General features: G+C 28.9%; 2 protein-coding genes across 2 annotated transcripts; one reads left to right on the top strand and one right to left on the bottom strand.

Moving 5' to 3' along the window:
* The first annotated feature begins 2,062 nt into the window (after positions 1-2,062).
* Positions 2,063-4,594, top strand: LOC145137476 (uncharacterized). Its single transcript, XM_079071608.1, has 2 exons — positions 2,063-2,924; positions 4,228-4,594. Exons 1-2 carry the CDS (start codon positions 2,467-2,469, stop codon positions 4,466-4,468), a joined length of 699 nt encoding a protein of 232 aa, XP_078927734.1. The 5' UTR covers positions 2,063-2,466; the 3' UTR covers positions 4,469-4,594.
* Positions 4,595-4,662: 68 nt separating this feature from the next.
* Positions 4,663-7,462, bottom strand: LOC145137475 (phosphatidylinositol:ceramide inositolphosphotransferase 2-like). The gene is made up of 11 exons (XM_079071607.1): positions 7,004-7,462; positions 6,799-6,888; positions 6,382-6,468; positions 6,225-6,293; positions 6,046-6,126; positions 5,874-5,945; positions 5,709-5,766; positions 5,520-5,622; positions 5,275-5,417; positions 5,079-5,188; positions 4,663-4,957 (listed from the first exon to the last, which is right to left on the bottom strand). The coding sequence occupies exons 1-11, from the start codon at positions 7,034-7,036 to the stop codon at positions 4,880-4,882; spliced, it is 924 nt and encodes a 307-aa protein (XP_078927733.1). The 5' UTR covers positions 7,037-7,462; the 3' UTR covers positions 4,663-4,879.
* Positions 7,463-14,775: the final 7,313 nt, after the last annotated feature.

Raw genomic sequence — 14,775 nt, 5'->3', positions numbered from 1 at the left:
TACTAACCTAATCTAAACAAGCTCTTAGAATTAGATTGAAAGGTTGCTTTAAACTTTATGTGAATGTTCCCAACAACACTCAATACTCCTCACAAGCTCGGGAGTGTAAAAGTGTGTGAAAAGATTTACACTAAATTCATTCAATAGAAATCAAATTAGTGCTTGTTACCTAGTCCAATTTACAAAACAATTACGGATTTTGCAATTAGATAACTTGAATGATCTAACCCTAATTCAAATGGCCAATAAGAATCACAATTAGAATCAAACATTCGATTGAGACAAAATCAAATTCACTAGATAGAAAATTGAAAGCAAACATCAAGTCATATGATTGAAATCACAACTAGAAGTCAAGACATAAAGTTGGAGAATCTAGGGTTCTAGCCACTCATGACTAGAACAAGATCACAAATCTAGAAAATGAAATTAAAGTTCTTACAAAATGAAATCAAATGTTCCCAAGTGTTAATCAACTTCAAAATCCTCAAGAAAATCGTCTTCTCTACTCCAAAACTCGACCCCCCAAAGTAAAAAGTCGGTTCCCCCCCTTAAAAATGGTGAAAAACTGCTTTAAAACTCGCATTTACGTTTACACGGCCCGCGTAAATTAACACTGTCATTTACACGGCCCGCGTAAACGCAAAAATATACTGTGCAGAAATCTACGTTTACACGGCCCGTGTAAACGCAAGGCTTGCATTTACACGGCCGTGTAAATCTCTGTAAAGCCAAAATCTTCATTTCTTTGATATCTTGCTCCTCGGTGCTCCGCAAGTCCTGAAATTTTGTCCGCAACTTTTATTTACCTCCTCCAACAATATCCTACCTCCAAAAGTCCCTAAAATATCACAAAAGTATGTGAATGAAATTGCCTCATGAAAAATCCCGAAAAACATGCAAAATGCATGAGTTTAAGCCTATATGCAATGTACTTTTATGAAATAAAGCTACAAAATGGGTACATGAAATGCATCTAACAATATATATATATATATATATATATATATATATATATATATATATATATATATATATATATATATATATATATATATATATTAAAAAATGAATCACATAACCAAGCAAATATATAAGATAAGGAAATGATAAAACTTTCGGTTGGGACAAACCACAAACTTTTTGCCTAAATTAGTTTTTGTAGTTGATGTCCAAATTCGAGAAGGATGCCCCAGAGGACACAACCACAAGAGTTTGTATCATCAAATATCTTATGTGTTTTTGAAATGTGTGACCTTGAATTGGAGATAATCGATTTAGTTGAAGAAGAATCCATTATAGAAAAAGAAGAAGTTGTTCGTTCATGAAGAAGCTCTAAATCAATTTATAAATAAGGAATATATCAATTAATGTCATATCACTAATTATTATGTCATGTCATAATAATTAGGTCATGCCATCCTTTAACCCGAAGAGTCGGTTACTAGTGGGTAACATTTCAACAAAATGTATAGTTTGTTGATGTTTTTTTTGTACAAATGACTTATTTTGATGATGTTTTTTGAACATATCAAACTTGAATGGATTTTTCTAAATAGTTTTGAAACATAATTACCCTCGTGATTCCATTGTTTTTTCTCTTAATTAATTTTTACCGGTAAAATAGGGTTACCAAAAGATAAAATTTGAAGAAAGTATGTAATTTGTTGGTATTTTTTGTACAAAGATCTTATTTGGATGATTTTTTTTAATAAACAAAACTCGAATGATATTTTTTAAACGATTTTGAAACATAATTACCCTTATAAGTCGTTTTCTTTTATATGCACATAAAGAATCCTAATAAATCTATCTACTTTAGATATACATTTTATAAAGATATGATACAAATCTACAGTCTAAATGATAATATATGAAACAACATTTCACATTTAACCGAGGTATCATACCAAATTATAATCATTATCATATCAAAATATGTAATATTTTTTATGCATAAACATAACCTTTTGTTGTTAAATAATAAAAAGTGTATGTATGTGTATGAAAATAAATTATATAAAGTGAGAAACTTGGTAAAAGCATAAATAGCGTAAGAGAAATGATCGAGTTTGTTAGGAAGCCAACAAATCTCGGCTCGTTTCCAGCCCCAACCGTCTCACTTATCACAGCTCACTCGCAAGCCAACCCTACCCCTTCCTTCACAATTATCTCATTCACTCGTAAATAATCGAATCATCGTCTGCAGATGTTGCTGTAAACCTGTAGACATCATCTTCTAATCTCATTCCTTTTTCGCAATTGCAAAACCCCACACTTCACACTCATAAAGCTTCCTCCACTCCTCTCTCTCTCTTTCTCTCTTTCCCCTATCTATCTCCATTCTCCTCTACATTACCTTTAAATTCATTTCAAAACATCTATGGAGGATTACCTTCTGCTACTACTACTACGGTACTACCCCTTTTGATTTGATCCACTTCTTCTTACTCAAACCCTGAAAATATGCCGAATTCGGAGATGACCCAACACACCGATGTCATTGATTTAGAATGCGGTGGTAATGGTGAAAATGAAATTTCTACACATCATCTCCGCCGTTCCACCTCCGACGACAACCAATGTTTTTCCGATGCGGAAGAGGGTTCTTGTTACTCCCAATTTTACTCTACTTACGGCGATGGAAACTACGATGATCCTGAAATCGGACATGCTTCCCGGAACTCGAGGAGAGTGTCGTCTGTCGGGTCCGATTGTTCGGTGAATGTCATCGGAGATGAGGGTAAAGTAGTTATTGTGCATTTGGGGAAGAAGGTTGAGAGAGATTGCAGAATTTGTCACCTGAGCTTGGTTGATGATGATGGTGATGATGATGCGATTGAATTGGGGTGTTGCTGTAAAGATGATTTGGCTGTTGCTCATAAACATTGTGCCGAGACTTGGTTCAAAATCAAGGGAAACAAGTGAGTTATTTCCTGATACCTCCCTAAATTAATTCAATCCATTCCAAATCATAATCATAAATTCATAATCTTTTCGATTCGATTCGATTCAATCAAACCTTGAAAATGTCATTGTTCTTGTTTATTTTGGGTTTGGGTGTGCCATTAAAATTGATTATCATGATTTTATTGTGCATTAAAAAGTTTTATAGATGCCTGTTAAATTACTTAATTAACCCTTGGTTTAAGTAATCGAATTTATGATTAGTTAATGCTACTCAACATTCTTGAAAAGGAATAGATAGAAGCAGCCTATATCTGACTTCCAAAATCAATCTCTAACCCTTCAAATTTAACATCACTATTTGTATGTTGGTAGGATATTTTTAATAAAGATATTATATTTGTTTTGTGTATATATTGATTTATTCCTAAAAATGTTAAGAAAATTGATTAAATTCCTAAAAATTGATTAGTGGGTGTAAAAGATAAAGAAGGTCGATTTAATTAAAGGATTAAAGGAGAAAAAAAGAAGAAGTGTCGAATAAAAGCAATAAATAATAATTGTTACACCGACAATTCTCTAATTATTCTGTCCTTTTTCTTAATCTATAGACTGTATTATGCTACATTTACCAAAATACCCTCATGCAAACAAATTGTTTTTATTGTAAGGGAAAATTTTCTGTTTCACTTGTTTACTATACAAAAGAATGACTTTCATTTTCCACCGTTGTATTTCACTCCCATGCTTTGTTTCCACAAAAAAACAAAAAACAAAAAAACTGTTTATTATTTCTCATAAGTTATCAGATATGGGTCAATTAAAAAATGTCTATATCTTGAAAAGATCAATAATAAAATCACCAAAATCATGTGAATATTTATAAAGGGTAAAAAATATATATACTTTTTCCCCAATATGTACTAATTGAAGAATTTTGGTGGTAGATCTTTTATTCACGACATAATGAGATTCTTTTGTACTACTAAGAAAAGTATCCAATGAAATATCTTTTTTTATGTAAGATTACTTAAGGATCACTCCAGCTGTTAATGGTCATGGGATGATCTGTATTGGATTCTGTTCTATTTTTTTTAATAATCACAACATTTTTTTGTTCAATCTCTCAAAGTCCCAAAAAAATTTCCCAATGTTTTATTTGATTTAATATGCATAAAGGCTCAATCTGCTGATTGCGCCTCATGCATATAGGCGCCTCATGACCATATGTCAGACGCCTAATATGACCATATATCAGACGTCTGATGAACAAGGATACATGTGGATAGTAATATTAATAATATTTTTTATTTTTATCAGGACGTGTGAAATTTGCAATTCGATTGTGAGCAATCTGATTGGTCCAAACGAGACGCCATCGATCCACGGATCGATGGATGTGAATCCCGGAGCAATAATTGTGGGCCCTACACACATGTCATCAGCAACACGAGGAGGTCGTGGATGCATCAATGGTCATAGACTATTGAATTTCATTCTAGCATGTTTGGTTTTCGCTTTTGTGATATCATGGCTTTTTCATTTCAATATACCATCATGATGTACACATATATATGGTTGGTTATAATCCCATACACGGGAGCATATAGTTATTTCAATGTTCATTGTACACGTAATCACTGTTCATTTTAATGGTGGAATGAGAACTTAATTTTTATTTTTTTTATTTTTTTGTTGTTCAACTTTATCGATTTATCTGAATAACGATAGCATAGATAAATAAAGTACAAATAGTGGTGGAATCATATACAATTGACATTTCTTTTAATCAAATATGTGATGATAGTCTTTAAAAAAAACCGAAAATGCTAACCGAGAGAAATTAAAAATCCTGTAATAAAATGAATAGAGGACAACATCGACATGTAGCAACATAACATATTAACATGCCCTCAAATCGTATTTCTTACCCAATTAAAATTGTTGAAGTTATGATTTTGACTTTCGTTGACTATACACCATCCAATACATCAACATGAAGTCCATTGCTATCTTCATTAACTTTCCCATTCGCTTGATTTCTCAATCTCTGTATCACCATCATATTAAATCCATGTCAACTACTTATATTATAAATTTATAATCATAATAGCAAAATACTTTATATTAATAAATAAAAAATTGAAGTGATTATATTTTACATAACATACCCAATCTACAGGATCTCCGGGGTTGCCATTCACAAGTTTAATATTCTCTTCTTTCATCCGGACATCATTGCTCAATGGCAATATAGCTCCTATACTTCGCTCAGGCATATCTGCAAAAATTATAATATTTTTTTTTTTAGCATTACTATGTTGAAAAATCATTTTTTATTATTTATTAATTTAGAATGTGACTAACCTGCCAACTTCCGGTCAACAAAGAAAACAACCAAATTGACTGTGTACCATGCGACAACGACATCAACTGTGTAATGCTTGCGAGAAGCAATAATTAACAAACTTTGAATCACAACAGTTAGCCAGGCACACTGCTTTATAAATCTGCAATAAGAAAACAAAAACAAAAAAAAAAAAAAGTCTGTGAATTACGGATTTAAAAAAAAAAAAAAAAAAAAAAAAAAAAAAAAAAAGTTGAAAACTTACCTCCGTGTACCATATTTTTGATATGTTCGCACAAATACTAGAGAGAAAATCATATGGGATGAGAATATCAAATCACCACATCCATAAAGCACACCACGTGGCACTGTTAAATATGGCCAATCAATAATATCAGAAACTTGATAAATTGCATCGAAAATAAAAATATAAATAAATAAAAATGAAGCTTACTGATTAATAGAAATTCAAGAGGATTATCTGGACGAGGCAATGTTGCAAGGCGTGAACCCTAAAATCATAAAGACTAAATTTTATTTTTTATTATATGGAACAAAATAAAGCCTACACAATAAAAAATCAAATAAACAAAAAAAAAAAGAAATTTCAATTTCCAACCTCTCTACAATGGTAGTTTGGACCAGGAAGTTGAGTTGAATAAAATGTAAGGACACGAAGAAATTGACAAGCCTGTAATGTATAAATTTACATTTTACACAAAAACTTTTATTAGCTAATAAAATTCACTGTGTTGTGTAATTGTGTGTATATATTAAAAGGTACAACTTACAACTAAGAATGAAAGGACCCTGCACCATATTAGAACAGTGTATATCTTTTTGGTCTTGAATATGAAAGGATGGAATGTCCACTGTCCCACAAATCAAAGAGAAAAATAAGAAGTTATGAGAAAAAATGTAAACAATTTGAAAAAGAAACAAAACAGTATAAATTAAATTAAACACTCACCAAGACAAAAGATAGAAAGATGAAAGTAAAAACTGTCTCACTAACGTATGCTCTCTCCTCTCCAAGCTCCTAAAAAACCATATTTGACAAATTTATATGAGATTTATCACATAATCATTAATATAGATGAAGGAAATGAATTCTGTATTAAACATACTGGAAGTAGAAGGAATCCAGTGTCCTGTAGAGTTGGCCCAGGGCGATGAATGTAGTGAACACCTCGAGCAGCTAGCCCATGCATGTACTATGAAGAAATGGCAAAAAAAAGTAAAAGAATCAATAAAATGTTGAAAGAGTTACAACTCAATCACAATCAGATATGTTAGATATAGTACAAATAGTGTAAACAGCTTTTAGCATTTACTTGACAGAAAGCAAATTAGTGGAGTACAAATCAACCTTTTGAAACCCGACAATTTGAAGTTAAGGATGCATCATGCAAATAATAGAGGCATCAGTTATGGATGTTTAACTGATTCAATCATCCCACTCAATTTCATTTAACAAATCGATACTTTTTTCCATGGAAATGCTGAAAAGCATATCATCAATTGAATACTATGAAGAAAAATACCTGGCAAATTAAACCGCCGAGAACATACTTCCAGTTCTCCGCTAGAAGGTTGACTTCAGTTGTAGTTTCTGCACTAATTCTTTTCCAGAGCTTTTCAAATAGCAAAAAGGGAAACAGATCAACAAGAGAAGATGAATTATGATATTAATTTGTGCAAAGAATGCGATTATGATTAGTGAAGTAGTTTAGAGAAAAGATTGGATACCTTGGAAGTCTCGCGACCAATGTAAAGCGACATTGTTTAATCGTGTAAGAGCCAATGCCATATTACATCACAAACCTAACTGTTAATGTCAACATCGCTTATCGAATCACACTTATCGACAAAAATTAACCTTTTTCGTTCAAAAATCTATGATCAAATATATGAAATCCTCCAACTGCTTTCAATTCGTCCCGTGGTACGGTTACCAAATCGATTCACCAAATTCCTTTAAAATCAATTAGGATTCGGTGAAATCCGCCACAAATCAGAGCCTTTTCAACGTGAAACAAAATTGGAAATTGCGATCGTAGTAAGATCCAATATCAGAATAGTGGCAATTCTTAAAAGTAAAATTTTTTACGACTCCGATTTCGGGAAAGGCTGCTTGTGAAGAAAATTCTCTCTCAAATGTTTTTGCTGAAACGCGAGTTGAACACGGAGAGACAGTTGAGAGAAAAACGAGATTGAAAGAGGGCTTTTATTTTGATGTATGTTTGCTTGACATCCCTAAACGTTTTAGTAATTACCATTTAGGTCCTTTAAAAATTACTATAAATTCGAAAAACTAACTTTTAACTGAAAATCTAACTTTTTCTAACTTGTGGATGGGTGTATTTGGAAAAAACTTAATTAGATTATCAATTAAATATCTCAACTAGTTTTTAAAAAAACTAGCTTTTAAACTATTTTAGTTGGCTCATCAAACATTACATTGTAATAAACTAAAAAAATTTAAATTATATACGTCAAACACGACAAACATCCATAATATTCGAGTTTTTTAGTTAAGTCCAAAAACCTTAAAAAATCTTTACACTATAATTTTTTCATCAAGTTGTTTATAAGATCCCAATTTTAACTTATACCAATTTACTATTTTTTTGGTCCATTTAGTAATGCTTGTAAAATAATGGGATCAACCAAAATGATTGAAAAAACTATCATCAAGAGCATGTAAATTTACAAGCTTTGGTGAAAAAGATGTGATTAACAAAGCTCCCACAATAGGCAGCAAAAATTTTCATACGGTTTTCGATATGAAAAAAGTTATGAAAAAAAACTCGAAGCTTTAACTTACTTCAAACTATTTTATAATTTTTTGAGAAATAAATCACACCTTAATATTCTTGTTCCATCACTCACGTTTTCATCAATTGATGACTTCACATTACTAAAAACACAAAAAGTTAAAGAGTTTTTTTAGTGTATCTTATATCATTACGATTCACTATATATGTTGGAGTCCCATTTTTTCTTTGGACTTTTTTTGAAAAATCAACCAAATACTCTATATATATCTTATATGGTAACAGAGAGCCAGTAACACGATTAAATAATATATACAACTTATAAAATTAGGAATTCATATATTTATACTAACAATAAAAAAATATATATAAGTCATTGCTGCAGTATGAGCTTCAATCATGGATATCATGTTTCTTACTATGAAGACATATATCGTGGTCTACTTCCTCAATGTTAATAGTGTGAAAGACATCCCGGGGGTAATGTTTACCAATTTTAGTATCCAAACAACTGTTAACGTATAAAATTCTCTCTCATATACAAAAATAACATTTATTTATGATGAGCAATTGACAAGATGGTAATTGGTAAAGCTACGTAAAAAAACATGATTTGTTTCTTTCATTCTATTACTTATAAACTTTCAGGCTTCAGCTGTGTTGTATCATGTAAAAATTAAAATACAATTTTGCTTCTTGGTGTAGAGATTTTCTTGTCTATTTTTGAAAGCCATAAGGTAGTTTGTGAAAATAATAAAAAACAACTGAATAGTTTTTAAGTTGTTTATTTTTCTTTTTCTTTTGAATAGGTTTATGGACATAAAAGGAAATGCAGAAGAAAAGTATAGAGGAGTTGTTTGTTGAAAGTCAAAAGTCAAAGGTCAAAGGTCAAAGAAAGAGAAGGTCAAAGAAGAGTCGGAAGACCCTTGAAGCTCTCGCAGCCAAAGGTGTGTTTGTTTCTTATGTGGAAATGCTATTTATTTTGTGTACATATATATTCGAGAATGTGGCAAAAATCATATTCTGGCAATCTATTGTTGACTCTTCAATGTTGTAATGTGAGTAGGTTACAAGAAAAAAAAATCTTTAAACTATTTATGTTTGTTGTTATTCTTAAAATTTTTGAATCTTCATATAATTTATCGATGTTATAATTGATTAAATTGAAAGTCGTCGTATTTTTTTTTCTTCACTATAAGAAATTACTTAAATAAATTTCAATCTATTTTTATGGGGCATGCTCTTGCATTGCCTCATATGACTACTAGGCGTAACCTCGCGCGTTGCGCAAAAATGCATTTAAGTGGTTAAAATAATTATGGGAAAAAATATAAATATGTTGAAATTTATGTTTTTAGTCATGTTTTGGGCATTAACCGAATTATCAAATAACATAAAAATCCATCAATTTATATTTTGATACTATCTAATATAGTCCATACTTTATAAACTTTACTTTTACTTTTATAATATCCACTATATATTATAAGTTTTTGTATAACATTAATATAATCTACTTTTTTATGTCCGATAATATTTTTTTGGATAAAATAAGAAACAAGTTGTTTTGAATGAGCTATTAATAAACAATATTGAACTAATAAACTTTGTATTACACTATTTATATTACACCAAAACATCCAAAGTTTCATATATGAACTTTCAAATATTAAACATTGAAATTAAGAATGCAGTCATACAAAATATATCATTATACATAAATGTCATCAAAAGTTTTAAAATAAGTCGATTAATAAATATGATATTTAATTTTAATTACATATTTTGCAAGGCGTACGTTTGCCATTATGTTTGTGCGTCGAAAATCCTCTTCCTTAAATTGTATCTAAAAAATTAAGGTGAATAAGAATATAAAATAGATTTTACTAAGCATTAATATAAATAATTAAAAAGGGTATGTGGATCTCCTACCACCGGTTAAAGACAACATACATCTCTAGTGATATCGATTCCTATGTGAAATTGAAGTAGTCATTCTATGTACACATTGTTTTCTAATTACATAAACAAATATGAGTAACCAAACATAAAAATGTTATCTTTATGTAAGAAAAATATTTTAGTTAACTAACAAATTAAATAATATAAGTTTAAGAGTTAGGAGTTTCAAAACATTAATATTTTTATTAATCAATCAATTAAGTAACACATGTTGAAATTTTTACAATCATTATTAAAAAGCATTTGAAATATTAGATTTTAAATGAATTTTGGTTGAAGTGTTTTGACCTCTATTATAATATATATATATATATATATATATATATATATATATATATATATATATATATATATATAGAGAGAGAGAGAGAGATAGAGAGAGATAGAGAGAGAGAGAGAGATGGAAAATATAATATATGTATGAGTTTTAATTAATTATTTTTGAAACTGTATAATTACAAAACAAAAAAAAAACATATTTAATATATTTAATTAAATATTTTCGACATCACCCTATATAACATATGATCAATATATTACGATTAAACCACAATATACAACGACTGTATTACAATAATCCAAAAACGAAGAAAATATAAAAACGAATTAGTATAACAAACTTACAAATTAAAAGCTCTAATATAATAGCATATCTCCAAAAGTGGTCATAAGACCTCAACCCAACACAAAAACCTTTAAGTTTGTTTTCTTTCTGAAATTTGTATATGATTTGTATGCATCTCTTCCTAAAAGATTGACATTTTTATAGTAAACTTTTCACTAAATGCTAATTAAACATAATATTAGTTATAAAAGTTTTGAGTGTTAAATCATAATTATGAAAACTTTTGAGTTGCATTAGTTAAAAAATGGGGTTTCAAATGAATGTGGTTTGAGGAAGTTAAAAAAAATGGGTTTCAAATGCATGAGATTCAAGAAAAAATGTTAGTTTTATAAGTATGTAGCTTTATAAGTATGTATGATGATATGAAGCCACATTTGTAACATCAACGGGTTTTTTAAAATTTTACTTTTAGCTTTTAACGAAAAAAATTCAATTTAAATAAAATATTTTACTTTTAGCTTTTAACGAAAAAAAATTCAATTTAAATAAAATATTTCGTTTGACAGTCTCAGCTTTTAGTTTTTAGTTTAAATAAAAAAAACTTTAAATTTAAAGCTATTTCATGTAGTGTTTAAGAAAAAATTATTAAGCTTTCTTTTTTATAGTTTTCAGAATTGCCTTAAAAAATATTTATATATTTATATTATTTAAACACTTTTCCTTTTTAGTTTTTAGTTTAAACAAAAAAAAAACTTCAAATCTAAAAGCTATTTGATTTAGCGTTTAAGAAAAAACTACTGAGTTTTTTTTTAAATCAATTTCAATAATTGTCCTTAAAAATATATTTATATATTTATATTTTTTTAAACGGTTATTATTTTATGTAATTTTACATATTTAAAAGAATTTCAATTATTTTTATCAGAAACTTACATAACGAATAAAAAATACAACTATCAACTATAAGCTAACAACTAACAATTAACAATTAGTTTTATCAAATACATCTTTAATATCACAACATAAAATATGGTGCATGTTTTGGTGTAAAAAGTAATGTCTAACTAATGAATTAAAATATTATTGAAATCATATAATTTTTAAAATAAAATAATTTAACATGTTATCAGTATTAGAATATATTTTAAACAGTGACATGTTTATGCTTTAGCTATTTTAATTTCATTTTATCTATTTGTATTTTTAAAAGTAAATTATTATATATATATATATATATATATATATATATATATATATATATATATATTAAAGTTGTGGAAGAAAAGAATAATAAACTTGAGATACTTTGTTCAGGTTTGGTCCCTTGATTTACATATCCGGTCCCTGTACTTCTTTAATTAATTTATTCATGTGATTTTGTGTTCCATTCAACTTCCCATTTTTTTGGCAGAATTGGTCCCTGTATTATTGTTGGGTTTGTGTTCCATTCAACTTCCTATTTTTTTGGCAGAATTGGTCCTTATATTATTGTTGGAAGTTAGGAATACTAAATTTGGATGTTTTTTGGCAACTTTGGTCATTATTCTTTACCCATTTTGACACTTTTGGTCCTTGCAATCAATATTTTTACACTTTTTTTGGATCTTTTAATATTTAAAGTTTGGCCACAAAACTTTAACGGTTTGACAACTTTGATCCCTTTTCTAAAAAGTTGCTAATTCCTACCCCTTTAATTCTTTAGCCATTTTCACACTTCTTGTCCTTGCAGTCAAAACTTTTACATTTTTTTTCCGGGGCAAAGCCCGGACTTTTCATCCTTGCACTTTCTATGTCTGTCATATTTATCAATTCGGAAACAACATTGAAAGCTTCTCGCCCCCGCGTAGCGGGGGTAACCTTTCTAGTTGTAATATAAAACAATTCATATTGGGATAATGGTTAGAAATCTTCAAATTATATTTTCATCTTAATCTTTGTTGGTTAATAAGATCATGTTAGGTAAATGGCAAATAATATGATAATGATGTATTTTTTCCGTAGTATATTTTTTATTTTTGATTTTTTTATTATTTAATTTTGATCATAAATATATTTTTGTTTGTGTTATAAATTAATTGATGAAAATTATAACTATGAAAAAACATTTAAAACACAATTAATTTATATATTTTATATTAAGTATTATATATCAAAAACATAAATAGGTCAAAATTAAAGAATAAAAACTTCAAAAATAAAAAATAGACAATGCTAAGTCAATGGAAATTGAGATGATAGGTTCCAATTGTTTCATCTAATCACAACCATGTTATCATAATAAATGTAATTTTGTAATTTTAGTTCTAAACCTAAAGTAAATTAAAATACTTTTAAGGGCAAATACTTTTTATTTAGAAAAATATATATCAATTATATGTTGACTTTTTATATTTACAGCTGCATAGGTGGCATCAAATTTTTTGGTTTAACAACAAAATCAAATAAAGATTAAAATGATGGAAACAATGATAACATTTTATAGTACATTGGCTAAATTAGAAGTTACATGCAAAATAATTACGAAATGGTCCATATTGTCTTCATATACAATTATACATGAATACATTATGTGGTGTTGTCGTAGACCCATTCTATATAGAAAAAATGATAAGATTGGTCGGAGTGGAGACTCAATACACACTGTAAGGGGTGACATGTCACCGTGATGGGTGCGGTGAACACATTACCGGCCAGGGGTGCGGGGGTTGGTGGGTTGTGCCTACGTGAAGCCTCTACCGCATGGTAGGTTGTTTTTTGTGAATATTGTATTTTGTGCATGAAATCTTAAAAAAAGTGTGGTGGGTTGGTATCATTTCTTATTAGTTTTGTGGGTTGAGGAGAAGACGAGGGGAAAACGATATGACACTAACGTGACAGGTGAAAAGTATGACAAGTTGTACCACATCCACTAGCAATGTCAATCAAGATAGCAAATCATTAAATATTATTTGCAACGCTCATGCTCATTAAGTTTTCTTGAAACCTTCATTAGAGATGTCAATTTTGACTCATTTATGTTATATCTTATCGGCTAATAAAAGAAATACGTTGCTAAGAACATATGTTTTAATAACAGGTTTCTTTATGTATAATGCAACCTTTCAAGGCTTAATGCAATATTTTACCAGGGTTGCATTAGCTTCATTTAGTGTTATTTCGATATCCATTAATTATGTACAAATAAGAAAATGATATGAACAAAATTTTATGATCCATACTTTTTTTCTTGTATGTTTTGTACCTTAGCATAGAGGAAGCACATCGGTGAGTGCGTATATAAGAGAGGTGGAGTAGAATGTTTGGGGGGGGGGGGGGGGGGGTACATTTTGGAGAGCGAGAGCATGTCAATAAGGGTGATCTAAAATTTCATTTTTTTTATTGTTTTTTTTGGGTTTTTTGTTTTCTATAGAACCTAAACCTATATAGGGAACCAACCTATATATATATATATATATATATATATATATATATATATATATATATATATATATATAGGGTGAGGTTCAATAGAGAACCATAATTAACCAAGGAACCAATCTTTTTTTTTAACTTTTAGAACTTATTTTTTATCAAAAAAAAAAAAAAACTAAAAATACAGAAATTCATAACTTTTTATCATTTTTTCAATGATATCAAATTCGATTTTTTTTACGTCAAATTCACAATGTGGATCTTTGAAAATTCACAATGTGAATCCGGATTCACACGGTGAATCCGAAAAATATTTTTCACATTCACAATGTTAATATATATGAATTTAGATATTTTTAGATTTTTTTTTTGATAAAGAATAAGCTCTAGAAATTGAAAAAAAGATTTGGTTCCTTGAAGAACCAATAATTATGGTTCTCTATTGAACTTTTCCAAATATATATATATATATATATATATATATATATATATATATATATATATATATATATATATATATATATATATATATATATATCATTATTATACATGTAAACTTCCTATCTTATGAATAGCCCATGAAGTTAACCCATGCAATTTCATTGGGTGCGTGAAAGTCCTATTTTTTCGACTCGCATCGTCTTCTTCACCCAATTTTCTTCCTCCACTACTTAGGACATGTGTGTAATGATAAAAAAACATAAATATTGAATAAAGGAACACCAGATTTATAGTGGAAAATCCAAAAATAGGAAAGACCATTACGGAAGAACACTATATAATTCTAAAATGTTTGAAGGATTACA

This window comes from Lactuca virosa, chromosome 9, assembly GCF_052849685.1.
Source record: "Lactuca virosa cultivar CGN04683 chromosome 9, Lactuca_virosa_CGN04683_v6, whole genome shotgun sequence".
Classification (NCBI taxonomy): domain Eukaryota; kingdom Viridiplantae; phylum Streptophyta; class Magnoliopsida; order Asterales; family Asteraceae; genus Lactuca; species Lactuca virosa.
This window is presented reverse-complemented; position numbering and strand designations above follow the sequence as displayed.

Bases quoted from the DNA above. Each gene is read 5' to 3' on its own strand.
- LOC145137475 (XM_079071607.1), bottom strand. From the start codon at position 7,036: ATGTCGCTTTACATTGGTCGCGAGACTTCCAAG. The intron at 5,189-5,274 runs GTTAGTCACATT...TAATTTTTGCAG, and splicing joins TGTTGACCGGAAGTTGGCAG to ATATGCCTGAGCGAAGTATA. The intron at 4,958-5,078 runs GTATGTTATGTA...ATGGTGATACAG, and splicing joins CCGGAGATCCTGTAGATTGG to AGATTGAGAAATCAAGCGAA.
- LOC145137476 (XM_079071608.1), top strand. From the start codon at position 2,467: ATGCCGAATTCGGAGATGACCCAACACACCGATGTCATTGATTTAGAA. The intron at 2,925-4,227 runs GTGAGTTATTTC...TATTTTTATCAG, and splicing joins TTCAAAATCAAGGGAAACAA to GACGTGTGAAATTTGCAATT.